This window comes from Acanthochromis polyacanthus, chromosome 16, assembly GCF_021347895.1.
Source record: "Acanthochromis polyacanthus isolate Apoly-LR-REF ecotype Palm Island chromosome 16, KAUST_Apoly_ChrSc, whole genome shotgun sequence".
Lineage (NCBI taxonomy): Eukaryota > Metazoa > Chordata > Actinopteri > Pomacentridae > Acanthochromis > Acanthochromis polyacanthus.
Genome location: NC_067128.1, coordinates 9635090 through 9652088, shown reverse-complemented (window position 1 = coordinate 9652088; position 16999 = coordinate 9635090). Strand labels below are relative to the sequence as shown.

The following is a 16999-nucleotide window of genomic DNA, read 5'->3' as shown; positions in this document are numbered from 1 at the left end:
CCTTGGTGAAGCTGAAAATCCTACAATGTTTTCTGTTTCTACAGTGTCTGACTGCTAAATAGTGTGATTTTAGAGATTTGGAAAAAAGGACAACATATCTTTCAAACTCGCCAGCTGGTTTTGTGGTTCAGAGGGTGAAATGTAATTCCGTAACTCATTTCAAAAACACACACCAGTTCACATCCACACACGCACACACATGCTGAGCAGGTGTCGTCATGGAAACTGGACAACACGAACTTTGACCACACTGGTTTCACACTTACACACACACACGCACGAGAAGCTACAATCACAAAACAAGAAGTGAGATCATTTCAAAGGACGCAAGCAAACATGTAAAGGTTTTGTGTGTCTGTGTGTGTCTGTGTGTGTGTTCAGGTGATCGGCAGCTCCTTGTTATTCGTCCACGACAGTAAGGGGCGGGCCAAAGTCTGGATGATTGACTTCGGTAAGACCACGCCCCTCCCCGACGGCAACGAGCTGACCCACCGAGCGTCGTGGGTGGAGGGGAACCGGGAGGACGGATACCTCTCTGGACTCGATAGTTTGGTGGACATCATTTCCTCCATGGTAGACTCTGACACATGAACACTGGGACTCAAAACAACCAGCTTCATTCATTCTTCATCCCTCGGGAGAGAACTTTCCTCGAGGATTCCGTCACATGTTGGAAAGAAACCACGTGATCCGAAAACGAGTGCACGGCCAGATCCGCTCACGACCGCTGGAGTGTCCAGATTCAGTCATGACATGTTCTTTTGTGTTTAACCCCTTAAAAGGCCTCTTTCTCAGCAGACATTAGACAGAAAAAGCAACAGCAGGGCTAATAATATTTACGACAGCTTGGTTCCTCATAAACCAGCAGACATAATAACAATAATGTTATTCATAAACCCGCGGTCATCTTTTATGACGTCAAAAAAAAAACAACCTTTTACTAAAGGAATTCTTAGTTTGGCCCTCTGAGCTCCAAGCAGCAGCGAATGGCACTGTTAGAATGGCATGAATTCTTAAAAATATGAAAAAGAAGAATTTCTTGGATTGTTTAACAAAATTTAAAGAAAACATGAAAGAATTCCTGAAAAAAAACAATATTTCCCACAAGTGTTGCTTTAACTGGAAAAAAATGTAGTTCTGCATACTATAGACCAGTGGTTCTCAACCCTGTTCCTCAGGACCCACTGTCCTGCATGTTTTAGATGCTTCCCTGCTCCAGCGCACCTGATTCAAATGATCAGCTCGTCATCAGGCTTCTGCAGAGGCTGATCATTTGAGTCAGGTGTGCTGGAGCAGGGAAGCATCTAAAACATGCAGGACAGTGGGTCCTGAGGAACAGGGTTGAGAACCACTGCTATAGACTTCTAACTATTTGCCTTTTTAATTTGTTTCTAGTCTACTCTGCTTCATGGAAACAGCCTGCAGTTTGGCCAAAAGCTCTCTGAATTTTTGTTGTATGACTGCTGGTTACGGCTCAATGAATTCTGGTTTTTAAGTCGCATTAAGTACCCCCCCAGAACTATTAATTTTATACAGAATTTGGTTATGACAAACTCTTAACTTTCAGCGTTTTTTAGAACTACACATTTAAATTATTTTAATGAAATATTACAATTTTAAGCTTAGATTCTGTTACACATGATTACTTCAAAGACTGTCAGAAAGCTGTAAATCCAAAAATTATTTAGTTTTTTGTGTCATTTTAAGAATTCTTATAAAAAAGATGATATGGCTTTTTAACCTGCCAGCATGTTTTGGGGTTCAGAGGGTTAATAATATACCAGTAATGTTATTTTTTACACCTATGCTTTTGTACTTTTAATGTCAAAATGTCTGCTTTGATAAAGGTCTATTTTTATATTCATAATCCCTGCAACACGGCCTTTAACTAAAAGAATTCTCAGTTTATAGCAAACTGAAGGTTACTGTATTGTAATCAAATTCCATACGAAGACCAAAACCAACAATATGTTAGTTTGTTTTTCAATGTTTCTTCACTTATTTAGCATTTTTGTGGATCCTTTGGGCACAAACACCAAGAGGTTTAACCAAAGAAGCTTCTTGGATGGAGGTGAAACGTCTTCAAGAACCATAAAAGAAGTCCAGTCGTCTTCTACTGAAGCTCTTTAGCTCAAAAGAAAGTACAACATTTGAGGTCATTGTAATGAATTAATGTCACTAAGGCTGTAGTGAACCAAAGAACAGAATGCAGAAGTGAGTTAAACCTGGTTTCTTTCTAACAGCCAGCAGGGGGCGACTCCTCTGGTTGGAAAAAGAAGTCAGATTGTGTAGAAGTCTATGAGAACATGAACCAATTTCTCATTTGATAGACATTTGCAAAACATTAATTTTATTATACATTTAGTCTTCATTAGGTTGCACCAGTTCCAAGAAAAGTTTAGAAGTATTGGATTAACCCCGGAGGACTGTTGATGTCGTGTTTTTCTCCTTATGAAAGTAACACCAAAGATGTTCAACCAGTGGGAATTTGGTCAAATAAGAGTGAGTCAACCAACTTATTGACCAGTCCACCTTAGGTCCAGTTCTTTGTTGTTTTTGGTCTTTTATGGTATTTGTTTCAAATAGAACTCCAGAATTATTCTTCAAAACCACATATATGAGAAACTTTGAAGTCTTCGATCACAAAAAGACCTTAATTGTCAAATTTTCCATAAAAGCCAGCATTTATGCTATGTCTCATTTTATGAAAGACTCTGTAACTACAGGAATGTTGTTTTTATTGTAAACGTGAGTTCACAACTCCCATATTTGGCCTTAAATGCTTCAATTTGGCTGCACTGAGCTGATTTGCTGCAAAACGTAACTCAGTTTTATTGGATTTTTTCATCAGTTTGACCCATTTCTTTCAAAGCAAGCACTTAATTTCACTGCCAGTCACAGGAATTGTACAGTTTGAGTGTTTTTACCCATGAAAACACAGTTGGAAGTTGTATAAAAAGAGGCAACCCTTCTTTTTCCATTAACACTCAAAAGTCATTGATGGTTTCAATAATCTGGCAATAACTGGCATCTAAGTGGAGCTAAATAATCCATCTCAGTGTAGTTTCAGTTTCTTACGGACTATTGTTTCATATGTAAAAATATTCTCAGCCGTGGCCACACTCCGCTCACACTCCGTCTGGATTGTTCACAATGTACAGTAAGATTTATTTTGTTTGATGTAGTTTTTTTAATCGTAACATTACTTTAGTGAAATCATGTGGAACACTTACAGCCATGAACAATCTTATTTAAGCTATCCAGTGCCTTGACACGACGAAGCCAAGTCAGAAAAAACTGTTGTGATGTATTTTCTCTGCTTGTCTTAAATGTGGGTTTTCTGCGTTTAGTCCTACACGGGTGCATGTTTATTATTCTCTTAGAAGTTTGTTTTTAATTTGTTTTTATTTAAAGCACATCTTTTTTTCTTTTAGTTCACTGGAGACTGTGACATTTTGGATTTTGAACTGTTATGCTTGCATTAGATGAGTGAAAGTTGTCGGGTTGCTGACATTCTTCAAACCAGAGAAATGACTAAAGTAAAACTGTTTCATTCAGTGGTGGGTACCAGCAGTTTGGAAAGGCAGAAAAAGCTTCTCATAGTGTAACAGTAAGCAGTAGGTTTCACTCTACCATGTTTTAAAATGCAGTGGTTTTCAGTTGAGGTTTGCTGTGACAGTAGATGGAGAAAGAGACTGATTGCAACTTTGTGCAGTGCCTTCTTGAAGAAGTAGTTACACTTGTTAACTTTCTTGTCAAGATTTAGATAAATAACAGATGGCATAGTGCAATTTTCCTCACTTGGCAGCTATCTTTGTTACACCTCCAGGCAATTATTTTGGGCTGGGCTTCCAATTTAAATGAGTGAAGAGAGAGTAATGAGTGTATTTTCAAAACTGTATGTACAGAAACAGTTGCCAAAACTGCTAAAAATCTTTAAAAGTTTGGTGGCTTTGTCCTAAAATCTTTTTTTTTCCCCGCTGTCATTCTGTACATGCTCTTTTGCCAATCTTGTTACCCAAACTAACTGCCCTGGGGTGTTATCAGGAAAACTGCTTTTTGACGAGGTTAGCCTATAACTATGGAAGCATAAACTAGTGGTTGGTTAGCATCACTTAGCATCAGCACTGGAAGACTGAAATTTAAGGCTTACTTGGTAATTTGTGACCTTCAAAGTATCAGCCTGGCAGATATTGTTACTAGAAGATGGGGGAAAGTTATGTTCAGTCATGTTTTCCAACCCTGTTGCTAAGCTAAGCTAACCATCTGCTGGCTATAGCTTCAGTTCTAACAGTTTGGACTCTTGCAAAAAGGATGGAATATACCAACTATTCCTTTCAGACCAACCATGTTGCTCTCGCACCCCAATGTCCACTTCAGCTGTTTGTAAGTAGGTTTCATATTGTTCTGATTTTGCCGGCTTGTGTATTTATTTGGATTGTTCCTTTAAAATAATGTGTATTTGGTGAAACAAAACTTTTGTGTTAATGTGTCATTTCTGTCCATGTGTCATTTTTATTTATCTATCTATCTATGAATGGAATTTAAAAAGTTCTCTCCCCCACCTATAAACAAGGGGTCTCACTCTCATACCATGGAGCCTTATATCACTGTCCATAAAAACTCAAATGTTTGAATTAATCAAAGAAAAAATGAGAGTAAAGCTTTACAATGTTGATGTTGCTCCAGCAAAATGTGTCCGTCACACAGCATCAGATGGCAGAAGCAGCCAAATGTATTGTATTGTATTGTATTTATTATTTCATTTCAGGCAAGTATATACAATAGAACCACATTTTATACATACAGATATATTGTTATTTCCGTACAGCAACAAATGTGGCTTCATTTGAGTCAGGACTGTTGGACCAGGACTGTTGGATTTGTAGAAGTCAGATGGTGTCCCTCGTGCTGTGTAGATTGATGCATTGTGCTAGAGCAACAGCATGCCGACCTATCTCTGTTTGCCTACATACCTAATTACTATCTAACTACCCACCTTGGAAGGAAGGAATTAACTAGCTACCAACCTACCTACATTCTTATTCACCTACCTACTTGCTGATCTACCTACTGACCAACTGACCTGCCTTCACACTTCTACTGACCTACCTTTCTTCCTACTTTTAAACCTACCTACTTCTCTACCTACCTACTTCTTTCTGCATGTTTTTGACCCACTAGGACGTGACCTGTGTCTCTGACCTAAGGAAACCCACAGTGCCTCCATGCTGCTGCTGCTTCTCCTTTAAGTAGTGTAGCTTAGTGTAAGTTTAGTGTTTGCCTGATGGTTACTTGCCTTTCAAATCTCATCTTACCACAACAGCAGCAGCAGCATCTGGAGCTGATGTAAAAGCTGAATGGAAAAACAAGAAACTTCGTTTAGTTTTTGTGAGGCCAAAAAGATAACATCTTTGGGGGGTTTTACAAGGAGTATGTGGACACTAAATACTCCATTTCTGCTGGTGTCTGCTGTTATATACCAACAATTTATCAAAGATTTTCAGGTACATAAAATTCAGACTTCTTGCATTTCCTGGGTATCTGTGTGACAAAATTGGTTAAGTCTCACAGTTTGGCTTTTTTGCTTTTAGCTTATATCTCCTATTTCCTGAAATGCACACCCTCATATTAATTTGTCTATTTATTTGCTCATGTATTTAGTCTTGGAAAAACGTTAAAACCCTGTTTATGTAATATGACAGAAGCTGTGTGGCTCTGTGGCGCTCTCTGCTGTAGCTGTACTGATAGTGTCACATAAATGTTGAAGTCAGAGGAAATTTACATTATAAAAGGAACCCTGACTTTCAAAAGGGACTTTGTTGACAAATTAAGTGTTGCCGTTACATTTTAATGGCCATGAAAATTTTCAATCTCTTTTAATAAATCACAAAATTTGTGACATCATACTGACAGTTACATTTACACTTCAGGAGTCAAATTTGTAACCATGGAACTTCCCCAGATGATTATTTCCAATCAGGCCAAGACTTTTTGTATTACAAATTTCTGAAAATGTGATACTTAAATATGCAAATGAGGCATTACATATCTTAAAATTACCACATTTGCATCAGTCTTCAAAACAGAAATTCGAACATTGGATAAAGCCAGCATCAAAATTCTAAGATTGTATTTCATTGTTGTCATATTGAGTCACATTCTTGCAGATAAGATTTTGAATATCTCTTTAAATCATATATATATATATATATATATATATATATATATTTAAAGCTCCATGAATCCGAAAATATCATCACTAGTTAGAAAAAAATCTATTTTTACTGTGTTTTTTATTAATTAAAGCTTCCATATATCTGCTTATAAATGATATATAAACAAACCCCTCTGTATAAACCTTCAGAACATAAACAAGGATACTACAGGAAAATTGTGTGGATGCTAAAACTACTGAAGAGGAGACTTGCTTTTAAAGATATGTACTTTAAAATTCCATAAACTTTTTTTTTTTTTAAAGAAATCACAGTTGTAGCAAGCAAATATTAGCATGAAGCTTCCCCAGTTGGTTGCTGACATTAGGATGATTATTTTCTGTATGATATATTTTCAGAAATTGTATGTTTATCTCTTAAATTCCATATAAAATTAGGTATTATGGCTATAAACATAAACTTACTTGCGTAAATGTCAGTTTGACAACAGATAAACTCCTAAATTTGTATCTTGAATGCTTCTTTTTCTCATTTAATGTAAGAGCAGACTTGTTCTGAATGCAAAGTCATCTTAAAACCTCAAAATTTATCAGTAAATGAAATACTCTTGTCAGTTTAAGGTGCTGTCCTCTTATCAACAGTAGGTGGCAGCAGAGGCCAATTTCCCCTTCAAACTACATTTTATTTTTATGATTAAAACTCAGTCTATTTTGGGGTTGTTTTTTTTTTGTTTGTTTGATTGTTTGTTTGTTTTATTAGTGCCCGTATTTAACTGCAGCTTGTTGTACGTTGTAAAAAAAAATGTTATCAGTGAATTTCGTTAGACGCTCCTCTGTGTCCACTGTTTTTCTGGTTTGGTGTAAACAATCAGGAGGCGCGTTCTGACCTCGCCTCATGTTGCCTCCTGTCAGCGCCCGAGAACGGACCAATCGTGTGGGAGGGCAGGACGAAGACCGGAAAGAGAGACCAGAGCTGTGGATAAATACAGGTTAACATAAGACTGCTTGTAAATAACAGTGCTACTAGCTACTTAGAAGTGGCAGAATTAACCAAAGGTAGATTTTGAAGAAAATTTTTGAAGCAGAGAAAATGAAACTGCTCGCAGAGTTGAGCAAAATGTTCATTTTGGTGCCTATATGAGAGTGCGTGTCAGATATGGGCGGGTTGCGTCAACATATGGCTCTGGCTGCAGTGTGAAGTTGGGAAATACGCTTGACCTCGTGGAGGAGAAACAAACTGGATTAAACGGGGCCAGCAGCTGCAAAGGGAGGACGAGGAGTAAATAATCGGTAATTCGTGCTGCTTGCAAAACGAGTCCTGGGAAGAAGAAAGGACCCAATAAACTGCCGTCATATCTGAGTAAAGTGGCTCTGGTTTGACCTCACTTCGTCCGAAAGCAGCAGCAGAGACTCTGCACCACAGCTGCTCGTAAGTACACGACGTACTCATAAATTAGCATTTTTGAGCTCATAAATCAACTTTATTTTTGCTAATAGTGCTGTTAGTAGACTTGAATCTGCTCCACCGTCTCCATGCATCGTGCTGACGAGCCTCATATTTATGGCTGCCTGTACTTCTGCAAACTTTACCGCCCTGCAAACACACATAGACGGTTCATTCGGGTGTTTTAAACCGTTTAACCTGCAATTATGAAGACTCTGAGTTGGTTATAGCAGCTGTGGACTGAATGGATGTTTAAATACTGTACAACGTGGCTTTGTTTTTGCCGAATCTGGTCCCTTCACGCCCACAAGGAAGTTAACTATCGCACAATTTAAATGCGCCACTTCGGCAGGTTTGAAGGATTTTGCTGTAAAACTTTGAAAAATTGCACTGAAGTCAGAGCTGTCGCGATATTACCTTTTTCCGATATACCTTTCATGACTAAAAGAATTTATTAGAATGACATTTTGCAATATCAAAAGAGAAATTGAGGGAAAAAACATTGCCACATTTATTTCAAAATATTGGGCAAACCAGGGATATTGCATACCGGTTTTGACGATAATCCTGACATTTTAAAGTTGCAATATTGTAATAATACGTCGTATTATAATCATTGCAATTTCATATGCATTGACAATAAAAACATCTTATCTTAGAATATGTATGTGATAATACATTTAAAAAAAATCTGGTATAAGTAAGAGATTTTAGCTAACATTGTTTAGACTTGTGGATCTTTTGTTTATCTGTTTATTGAGTTGTCTTTTCTTTGTCTATGAAGTTTATTTGAACTGTTACAGTATCAGAATTTCACTGCATGATTATCACAACCTAAACAATTTCTTATTAATATATTATTGTGATATCTGTAGAGAAATTTAAGAAAATATTGCCAGACTTACTGTAAAATGTTGTGCAGAATATATATGTGGAGTTTGACCTTAATCCTTACATGTAAAAGTACAATATTGACATAATATTGTGATAATATGGTGAATAGTCCAGTGCTAGTAGAAAGTTTGATTGTACGAGATTTTGGGCTTTATGGATATTTTGTTTATAAGATCATGTAGTTTATATGTTTGTCACGATGTTGCAGTTTTACTACATGATTATCACGACTAAAAATATTAATTATAAGCAGGTTATTGCACTATTTATGGAGAAACCCCCAAACGTATAGATAGTAAACATTGTGTGTATTTGTCTCTTTTTCATATATGAATTACAACAAATTTTCAGTACCTGCTGTGGCCAAAACAATAATAATATTGTTATTGTGCTCATTCACATTAAACACTATTTTTTTGATGAATTAATTATTTAAAAAATGTGGGGAGCTGCAAAGAGAGACCACACCGGGCTTGTCATGATATAAATTTTTAGCTATGCTGTTATCATGGCCAAAAGAATTCCCAACAGCAAAATTATCTAGATATATATATAGAGAGAGAATTAGGGGGAAAAAATCTTATGCTGTGTGAGCTCAAAAAAATCAAAACGAGGGCTGTCACGACATCAGCCTTACACAATATGATCACTATTTAATCTTTGTTTATTGTGTGTTTCTCCCACCCCCCTGTTTTTGGTAGCAAATTAATTCCACTCAAAATATGAGTGTAGGGTGGTGAATAGAGTCCACATGAGGACTGTCCCAATATCAGACTTTCAAGAATTTACAGTACCAAACAGTAGTTTCACAGATTGTTTCAGCATGTGTTTAAACATGCGTACACAGAGTAGTAACATGTAGAGATTATTTATATGACAGAAAATGTGTAATATTGTTAAAAAGAGTATCTAAAAACAAGTTTGCATTTTATACAGCAAACAAGTAAACAGTCACAACAAGCAAAATAACAGTCTTCATGGTAAATTGCAAAATAATTACAGATAGGGCTGCAGATTAGTATTTGATATTCAAAGGGAAAAAAATTACAGTCTACATTTTCAACATTTTTTTTTATTTTATTTTAACCATGCCTGCTGTGTAAATGTGTCCATTTAACCTACGTGGTGAGTGTAAACGTACTGACATGAAATTTGAGAAAACATGGTTGAGAATAACTACTTTAATAAACACAGAGACTGACCGATGACAGAAGCTGACCACAAGTATTTAAACTGTGTGACAGTAGATAACAAGAAACTGCACCTCAGATACACTAAAATACACAGTATGAATGATATCAGTTTTTATATATATAATGACCATTTGGGAACGTTGATAGGATTATTTTAAAACTTTAAATATCAGGTTTAATAATCAGCTTTTATGCTTTTGTTATGCTATTGTTTAAAAGCATGTTGCCCTGTGATACCGCCATAATATTTGAGATTTTCTGTTATCTCGTAGTTGGCCAGTGACATGAGCTGATAATATTAAGAGTACGATAGTGCTCCTAATGGTTTACACTTTCCAGTTTATTTTCCCATGGCTTATTTGATTCTTAAAAATAAGCTGAAGTAAGGCAATATGAGTCATTTTTACTGACATTTCTTTGTCTCTGTTTACATGCATGTCTAGACTGACACTGTGTCTTTGTAGTCACTGTTAATCAAAGTTATTAGGACCTTATCTGGATGTATTTAGCAACAGAACAAACTACACTGATATGATAAAAAGAATGGTTTTCATATTCATAGGAGAATAATGGACCATCATGCTTTATACTGCATCCTGACCTTACAGTTTTAGTACTCATTGTACTTTAAAGTACAAGTTAGAGTTGTCACAGTTTCAGATTTTCTGTACATGTTTATTGAAAATCAACAATTATCAATAGCAATGCTATCAAGAAATCTGACTTGTACTGGATTTTTGGGGCCAATAATACCATAGTTTTACCCCTCCAACAATATATTTCACAAACTAGTTAGAAACCTAAAGTGAAGACAAAGCTTGACTCCGCACCATCATCTGCTCTGCTACATGAGCTACGGACAGTACAGGGAACTACTATGTGATGATACTGTTTCTAAATTGGCACAGGTATCATTAATTCTCCAAATTAATATTATCAAGACATCTACAGAAAATGTGGATTTTTATGGCTGATACCAACTTTAGGGAGTAAAAAATTGTGATGTTGGGAATATCAATATGAGAGTTTCACAGAAAGTGAAAATAATGAGGTTGCGATGTAATGCGCAAACTAGTTAGCAACCTGACTCCACACCACCACCTGCTCTGCTACATGTGCTGCAGGCAGTGCTGATAATGGACTCGGAGCTGCTCTGCTGGACAAACTACGTTTCTAAATTCGGTCAGGAATCAATAATTCTCCAAAACAGTATTATCAAGAGGTCTACAGAAAATGTGGATTTTTATGGACAACACCAAATTTAGGGAGTAAAAAAATAATCTAATATGATATCAATATATCGGTCAATGTTGGTTGTATTAATGTTAGTTTGACTGAAAAGTGAAAATCATTAGGTTGCGCTGTAATTCACTAAATAGTTAGCAACCTGACTCCGCACCACCACCTGCTCTGCTACATGTGTTGCAGGCAGTGCTGATAATAGACTCGGAGCTTATTAACAATATTATTAAGATAGATAATGAAATAAACAAAAAAAATGATATAAATCAATTTCACCTTTGCAGTTTTTTTATTCCATTTTTTGCCTATTTTGGGAATAAAGTTGCAAGTGAAAAGAGTCTAACTATAATTGTACTGTGTTGTTTTTATGTTGGAGCATCATACGGATTGTTGCTAAAACTGTTATTTTTGCTATTATTATGTGTATGATCAACATAATGTTAATATTTAATCTTTAAAATATGTTTACCGACAGTGTTGCAACACCTTCTTGTTTAGGTCTTATCATTTTATCACATTAGCTGCGTTATATTAGGTAATTTACATGTTTATATTTATTTCGAGAGCACTGACTCAGTGTTCTTGTTCTGCAGTCTTTTAGGGAACACAGTGTTGTTCATGTTTCCCCTCTCGGCTGCACAGTGACAGGAAACATTGGAGGGTCAGCGTTGATGTTGGACTGTCAGTAACAGCTCTCGGACACTGACTGATGCTGCCTGGTTATTTCTATGGCAGCGTGACAACAGCTTATGCAGCCGACAACAGCTGAGGCTTAGACCTGTGTGTTTATTCACTACGCAGCACCACATGCAATCATAGTTAGAGTTATTATAATCACAGTGCAGTTGTTGTCCTGAACTCTGCAGCGGAGGAAAGAGGCTCGCGTTTACCCACACTGATGAGTGGGAAGCAGTTCGGTAGATTACATTTGGCGATAAACTTTCCTTTTATAGCACAGATGAAAACATGAGTCATCTTAGGTCACTTCACATAGTAGATTGAGTTAATCTTGTATTATTCTACAATTCTACAATTTCATTTAGCAGATGCTTTTGCGACGTACAACACAAGCAAGAATTCAGACATAAGGAAAAACCTGTAGTAAGTGCTTCAAGTGCGATTGGTCAAAGGTATTGCCATCAAGTTGCAGAAGAATTGCCAACCCCACCCCCCACCCCTTTTTTTTTATTACTTTGTCAGCGCTAAATAAATGCTGGGTTTTGGACCACCTGACTTATTCTACCCCTTAGGTGGAGTCAGATTAAGTGCCTAGGTGTTCTCTGAACAATTGAGTCTTCAGTTGTCTCTTAAAAGTGTAAAGGGACTCAGCAGAACGCACAGAGTTTGGTAGTTTGTTCCACCATTTGGGAACAACAGAGGAGAAGAGTCTGGCTAGAGGTATTGAGCCGTGCTGGGCTGGAAGCACCAGGCATCTCTCACATGCAGAGCGAAGTGGGCGTGAAGGGGAGTAGACCTATAAATTATGAGAGACCCATATTATGGGGTTATAACATTACCCATATTATGAGAGAAACCAAACAGATTTGAGCCTTCTCTTTAAGCAGCTCTTAAAGTAAATCAGGAAGATAAAACTTTCCTTTGACGACCTAAACTCCAAGCAATTTTCTGTTGTTTTTTTTTTCCACTCATGTTACATTTTTCATGACTGTGGGCTCATTTTTCACAGCAATATAAAGTTCTGCACTTTTCTAGCAACAGAACAACCACAGCTAGAATGAGCAAAAAACTCAAAAAGGAGTATAATGTGGCACAGATACAGAGTCATTAAACTTAAAAGTATGAACCATGAACATTTCATTTCAATGATTTTTCTTATTTTACGAAAATTAAAAAGCATCCAAAATCAGCATATATGATATTTTCACAAGTGTTTAAACAGTTTTACAGCCTCTACTATCTTTTTCTCCCTACTCTGCTCATCAGCTGTGGAAAGATGTTTCACCATGCTGAATGTATCTTCCAACAACTTGCTCCTGTTTACTGTTTTTGAGCCATGCCGCATTTATTTTATTAATCCAGTTTAAACCTACCTTCTGTGCAATCTGGCACAATTATAATGCCATAAATCACAAAAAAACAGTTTCTTTGGTTATTCATTTAAAAACAAAAACCTTGCATTTGTTTTATATTTTTAATTTGTTTTCATCGTAATCTAATCTCTGCTCTGTGAAAACACTGCCTGAAGTTCAGTCAAAAACTTTTTTATCACATGATTTTTGGTCGCAGTCATTAATGGTTACTTGGTGATGCAGAGGAAGTCAGAATTTTTTGCTTTTTACACAATCTGGTTAGACCAATGTGTTTATTTTACTGTGGTTATTAAATGACACATATTGTGATTTTGATGAAATATGATTTAAAGCTTATTTCTAGCCGCTTTTCTACTAGTTCATGGACCGTCGGAAAGTTTTTCGATCAACTGGACTCTTTTCAGAGAGTTATTGGAACATCATGAGATAAGAAATTGCAATGAAAATAGTCAAGTCTAGAAGTAACAAACACATGAACTACATGACAAGATGTCCCTGGTTTTGACAATCTTGAGCAGATGGAAGAAGGGCGTACTGGACAAATGTTTTACGAGCGAGTTAAAGGACATAACCTGGTCCAAAATAACTCCACGGTTCCTTACAGTAGAACTGGAGGTCGAGACAAAGTCATCCAGAGTAGCTATCTGATTTAGATAGTGTGTTTACAATAACTTTTCACCGATGCCTTAGATTGTTTGTGCCAAAATACACATTGCCTTAAATACTTGTACAGTATGCAACAGATATTTTTGCATGAATGTGTTGTGCAGCTCTGGGTTCAGACTTAAAACAGCACGTCAACCAGATTAGTAAAATAAGTTGCATGATAGGAAAAATAGTCTACTATTGTGGAATTTTGGGGCCAATGTCAAATTTAGGGAAGCAATATGTCAGCCAGTATTATTTATGTACTTTTTTTTTTTAAACTGACTTTCTAGGAACATTATTTCACAAACTTTTTAATAATTTTCCATGAAGCCAAAGCTTGACTCCGCACCACCATTTGCTCAGCTACATGTGCTGCAGACAGTGCTAACAGTGGAGTAGGAGCTGCTCCGATGGGCGAACGATGTGATGATAGAATTTCTAAATTATCCCAGGTATCTTTTTCTGTGGCCCAAATAAATTTCAGTAACAGTATTAACAACAAGATATATATTAAGATATCTATAGAAAATGAAAAAATAGTCCTAATATCAGTTAGTTTCATCTTTAAGATTTGTTTATTGTGTTTCTGTCGCTATTTTGGCCACTGAATTACCCTTGTTTTTCTATCAGCATATTTAAAAAATATATATATTAACTGATACCAATATATTTTTGAAAAGACAATATTATCTACTAACAAATAAAATGGAAAAAGTTCACTCAGGATGGTACATTTTGGTGTTTGACATGAAGATATTGAGTTATTAAAAACCAAGTACAAAGTCCGGCTGAATGACAAATCACAATATGTTTGAAACCGTATCATGGACAATCCCAGTATTCTAATTACAGGAGTTGTATTTTTTTATAAAGAAAAGTACATCACAACAATTTAAATCAAGTATAGTGGTGCTGCAGAAATAATCCGACCTACAGCTCATGTTCTCCGTACGCATGGAAGCACGTTTGTTTACAAAAGACTGCAGTGAATTCATTAAATCATCATTTTTATATTTGTTTCAGTAGGAAATAAAATCAAAATTGCCATTACAAGCATGACTAATGGTGCAATATGTCTTGAAATAATCACATTGTGATTTTTTTGGATTAAAAAAAACACAAAAATAAAAGTTTTAAGGCAACAGCTCATTTTTGGTATTATTTACTTCAGTTAATCTGTATGCTGTTTTTTATTATTAAACATTTTGTTGACTAAATATAAAAAATCACAACTTCTTAAACCACAAGATGATCAAGAGCCCAAATGTTGACATGCCAGTGCACATGAACAAGACATTCTGAATAAGTCGGTGGAAGTATTTTTATCTTTTCCCATGCCGTTGGTCCTTTCTGTGGCAGAGTTTGCCCGGCTCTGGTCTGAGGAGGACGGATGACCCACTTTCTGCCGGCGCTGCAGTATTTGTAGAGCTTCACACATGCTCACATATTGCTCAGAGTCTTTCTGCAGCAGCTTTTTCCATTGGCCCAAATCCTGGCTGAGCCGTGTTGAAGCATGCCGCCACACCCACAAACCAGCACCTGTAACGCAACAACAAACACGGCCACTGACCCTGCATGTTGAAACTCACAGCACCACAATGGGAGCTGCTGTTTAGATAAGACTCGAAGAAATGCAGGAGTGTGTTTACTTCCTAAATTGGACAGTGAGGTGCGTTCACGGGCATCACGGTTTAATAAAGGGGCAACTGTATCTGCCTGTAAAAGATACAGCAGGCTATTTTTGGAAAGACAGTGTCATATATTTAGATAAGACTTAACCCACTAAACTCCAAACAGCAGTTTCTAGATGTTTTGAGCTCATTTTTGCCCATTATGAAGTCATGCACATCTCCAGAAATGGCCCAACTATCAGTAAAATTATAGAGAACCTAGAAGTTATGTCATACATCCAAAAAGAAACAAAGGATTTTTTTGTTTAGGAATATCTGAAAAACAAATGAAATTTGGTGTTACCAATTTTAGAAAAAAAACAACAGCTTCACGTACTACAGATATTTAACTACTTCTGTGTTTCCAGCCTCTACTGACTTTTTCTCTGTCCTCTGCTAATCAGCTGTATAAAGATGTTTCACCATGCTGGATGTATCTTCCAACAACTTTCTGCTTTGTTTGCTGTTTTTGAGCCATGCTGCGTTTATTTTATTTATCCAGTAGGTTTGATTTTCCTCTCTGTCTCTCTGTGGAAACACTGCCTGCAGTTCAACCGGAAAACTCTGAATTTTTTATCATGTCACTGTTGGTCTCAGCTGAGTCAATCATGGCTTCACAGCTTTGTTTTGGAGCTATTGTGTAAGTGAATGTAATATGAATGAAATAAATGTGGAAATATTCACATTTAGGAAGCTGAAATCAAAGAATTTAGACTTTTATTTTGTAAGAGTGACCCAACAATCAACAAAATGTTCACTTTTTTATAATAATAATATTAATGATAATAACTTTATTACCATAGCACCTTTTGAAAGTTGACTTTACTTCTGACTGACAGAAGCCAGTCAGATCTAACGGTAAGAGAAAGACTAGAGAGGCAAAAATGGAGTTAAACTCTGTAAAAGATGAGAAAATAGATCATTACAACAACTCCAGACAAAATAATAACATGACCAATCATGCCACATCCAAGTAAGGAAAATAAACAAGAGGAATAAAAGAAAATACAAGTTAGAAACTATACAGACAAGGCTGCAAGTATGATAATAAAAGTGATTGTAAGTTGAAGTGTAACGGCAAACAACCACATGAACTTACATTGACTTCAGGACAGAAATAGCGGGAGCGTTTACCGCTCAGCGACTCGGTCCTGAAGCACTTATTCACGGCTCACATGTGCAGCAGTATTCCTCCGTTGTGTGTCGATCCAAACGGGGATTGGAGGTCACCAGTATTTTTAGACAAAGTCATCTCAAGATGTGACAGCTGTGCATGTGTTCCTGTTGGCAGCGACGGCAGCTTTCATTTCTGCGTCCGTCTGTACGTCTTTGTTCCGCCACACGTTTTGGTTTCTCATTGTGGACAGTTTGTCCGAGCCTCCGGCCTGATCTTATATATTTCTGTGTGTCCTTGTCTCCCTTCAGTCCATCATGGCGGGAGATATGATGCTGCTGATGCGAGGATTAGCGAAGCTGAGTCAGGCGGTCGCTGAGACTCAAAGTAACACCCTGCGCTCTGGAGCAGGTAAGCTCAACATACGGAACACAATTTATTTTTCTATATTTTGATGTTAAAATGGAGTTTAACCCTCTGAACTGCAAGTATTTCTGGATGTTATTTCAATGAAAATTGGGGGTGGGGAATGTAATCAATATGTACAAACTTTTTCCAAGTGGCCACA

The 16999-nt window shown here is 36.7% G+C and overlaps 2 protein-coding genes across 2 annotated transcripts in view; both read left to right on the top strand.

Annotated features, from left to right (window-relative positions):
* Nucleotides 1–4476, top strand: part of itpkb (inositol-trisphosphate 3-kinase B) — a 51034-nt gene extending 46558 nt beyond the window's left edge. Inside the window, 1 exon segment of the mRNA XM_022189140.2 lies at nucleotides 382–4476. Coding sequence (XP_022044832.2) covers nucleotides 382–591 — 210 coding nt within the window. The 3' untranslated portion in view covers nucleotides 592–4476.
* Nucleotides 4477–7104: 2628 nt separating this feature from the next.
* coq8aa (coenzyme Q8A, genome duplicate a) overlaps nucleotides 7105–16999 on the top strand; it is a 40352-nt gene continuing 30457 nt past the window's right edge. The window contains exons 1-2 of the mRNA XM_022189138.2: nucleotides 7105–7604; nucleotides 16743–16842. Coding sequence (XP_022044830.2) covers nucleotides 16749–16842 — 94 coding nt within the window. The 5' untranslated portion in view covers nucleotides 7105–7604; nucleotides 16743–16748. The remainder of the gene's footprint in view (nucleotides 7605–16742; nucleotides 16843–16999) is intronic.